Raw genomic sequence first — 2,917 nt, forward strand, 5'->3', positions numbered from 1 at the left:
TCCAAATTGTACATCCATCAACAAATCCAGAAGGCTGTGTGACTGTGTGATTACATCTATTATGTGGTCTGGGCTGATTGATCTCTTTCTGTTACATCAGATAGATATGTACCCCCAGACCTTTATTTGAAGTGCAGTGAGATAGTAGGACTAACCTGTGTTGCCAGAGTATCCACGCAACTTTCTCTGTTGTGTTCAGACAGCGTTCAGTTTCAGGAAATTGTGGATGTTCACTGGGCCTGGCTTTCTGATGAGTATTGCGTTCTTGGACCCAGGAAACATTGAGTCCGACCTTCAGTCTGGGGCAGCAGCAAGCTTTAAGGTGAGTCCAATGTCCTCAGGTTTAGACAGAACAAAGAACAAGAACAAAGAAAATTTACAGCCCTCCGAGCCTGAGCCGATCTAAATCCACTGTCTAAAACTATCACCCAGTTCCTGAGCATCTGGATCCCTCTGCTCCCCACCTACTCATGCATCTGTCCAGATGCATCTTAAATGAACCTACCCTGCCTGCCTCTACCATCTCTGCTGGCAACGCGTTCCAAACGCCCACCACCCTCTGTGTGTGAAGTACTTGCCGCGTGTATCCCCCTTAAACTTTCCACCTCTCACCTTGAAAGCGTGACCTCTCATTATTGAATCCCTCACCCTGGGAAAAAGCTTGTCTTTATCTACCCTGTCTATACCCTTCATGATTTTGTAGACTGGTGTTTACTAACCTCAGTAACAATCTCTGAGCCTCACTGTCTTCATTCCTCACAGCTGCTCTGGGTCCTCCTCTTATCCACGTTCCTTGGCTTACTCCTGCAGAGACTTGCAGCTCGGCTCGGGGTGGTGACTGGACTGCACCTTGCTGAAGTCTGTCACATTTACTATCCAAAGGTAAGATCATAGATTCAGCAGGATACAAATCCCTGGGTAACAGAAGAGGCCCTGTCATCTCATTGTCTTTGTGTGATCTTGCTGTGCAGAAATTTGCTGTCGTCCTTCCTACACAACAACAGTTTGAACTGGCTGAGAGGTGGAACATTGAAGCTGAACAAAACAATGATGAAAATATAAGTTCATTCTCTCAAATTCCTACCACATCGCCTCCAACAATCCCCTTTCTCCAATCCTACTCTCCCATTCCCCTTTCCTGATGTTTCTCTTCCCAACCCCATTCTCCCATTTCCCTCTCTTCAATCTTTCCTCCATTCCTTTCCCCAATCCCTGTTTAACAATCTCTTGGAGACGCTCTGCTGGTGCAACGTCACGGATCCCAGCCACCTCCATTGCTGAGCTACCTCAGCATTCCAGTGGACATGTGACCTCTCACTGGTCCTCACTTACATCCAATATCAGCTGCATCGTCAGCAATTATAATCCTCCTCCGTCTTAGGCCAGGCTTTCCTGATGGATGTTGGAACCTCAGGGTCAGGGTCAAATGGAGAAGCTGTGTGATGTGTGGGAATCACCCAGCCATGGTTCTTGCTGAATTAGACACTTATGAGCCAAAGGGAGGGGTTCACCATCCAATTTACAACAGAAGCAGAGCTCTTAAATATAGTGAACCAATAGTCTAGCAGCGAAGTCGCTGATGCTGTTATCTATGGGCCAGAGAGAGAGAGAGAGAGAGTGTGAGAATTGCTAGAGATGGAGGCCGTCTCTCTCTCTCTCTCTCTCTCTCTCTCACCTTTACAATGAGAATTTTTCATGAAAACTGGGAAGTGTCCAGGGGCAGGATAGTGGCAGGAAACCGGTACCAATGGGAGGTTTCACACTGGCTCACCCTCCTCACATGCTCCACTATTAGCCCCAGCAATCCTGCCTTTAGTGCTAGTACAATGTGACATTCCCCCATCTCTGAGGAAAGGTTCATACCCACAGGTTCAAGACTTTCCTGGTGGATTGACCTGCGCCACCCCTCCTCCTACCCTGTCCCCCAAGAGGCACTGAGGACCATTTGTAATTGTTGTCTTGGTGACCAACTCGATCCTCGGGACCCAATCCAGCTCCTTCTATTCCCCAGGAGCTTAGTGACAGAGCGTACCTGTATTCCTGTCTTTCAGCATCCTCGCCGTATCCTATGGGTTATGATTGAGATTGCTATCATCGGGTCTGACATGCAGGAGGTCATTGGCACAGCAATTGCCATCAATCTACTGTCCAATCAAAGGTGAGATGTACAGAGTTTCTCCAGTAATCACAAAACCAAACAACACCCATTCTCAGATTGGAGACGAGTTGAAAATGATGTTCCCTCGGGATCAGGGTTGAGATCCTTGCTTTTTCTAAATTATCTAAAAGATTTGGAAATGAGTATTAAGGGCAAAATCTCTAAATTTGCAGAAGATACTAAGCTGGGAGAATGGGGAATTGTGAGGATGGTGCTGAGTGATTTCAGAGGGACATTAACAAGTTGGCCAAGAACCTGGCAGATGAATTTCAATGCAGAGAAATGTGAGGGAATGTACTGAGGTCGAAGGATCATGGAGAGACAATACAGGTGCAATGGTACAACTCTGGGGGAGTGCAGGGACAGAGGGACTCCAGGTTCATGTACACAAGTCTCTGAAGGTAGCTGGGCAAGATGGAACAGTTACTAAGAAAGCTTATAGGATCCTTGGGTTTATAAATAGTGGCACAGAGTATAGAAGAAAGGAAGTGATGCTGCACCTCTACACATCATTGGTCAGGCCACATTTGGAGCATCGTGTTCAGTTCTGGTCACCTTATTTAAGGAAGGATGTTAAAGCCCTTCACTTATTAATAGGTTGCCCTGTTAGAGGAAGGATATTATTAAGCTGGAGAGGGCTCTTGCCTATCCCTCCTGATGCTGCCTGCCTTGCTGTGTTCCCCCAGCCTCCTGCCTGTCCCTCCTGATGCTGCCTGCCTTGCTGTGTTCCCCCAGTCTCCTGCCTGTCCCTCCTGACGC

At 47.4% G+C, this 2,917-nt stretch overlaps 1 protein-coding gene across 1 annotated transcript in view; it reads left to right on the forward strand.

Annotated features, from left to right (window-relative positions):
- The first annotated feature begins 202 nt into the window (after positions 1–202).
- Positions 203–2,917, forward strand: part of LOC122551892 (natural resistance-associated macrophage protein 2-like) — a 40,098-nt gene continuing 37,383 nt past the window's right edge. Inside the window, exons 1-3 of the mRNA XM_043694463.1 lie at positions 203–322; positions 763–882; positions 2,052–2,158. Coding sequence (XP_043550398.1) covers positions 227–322; positions 763–882; positions 2,052–2,158 — 323 coding nt within the window. The 5' untranslated portion in view covers positions 203–226. The remainder of the gene's footprint in view (positions 323–762; positions 883–2,051; positions 2,159–2,917) is intronic.

Source organism: Chiloscyllium plagiosum, chromosome 7 (genome assembly GCF_004010195.1).
Source record: "Chiloscyllium plagiosum isolate BGI_BamShark_2017 chromosome 7, ASM401019v2, whole genome shotgun sequence".
Lineage (NCBI taxonomy): Eukaryota > Metazoa > Chordata > Chondrichthyes > Orectolobiformes > Hemiscylliidae > Chiloscyllium > Chiloscyllium plagiosum.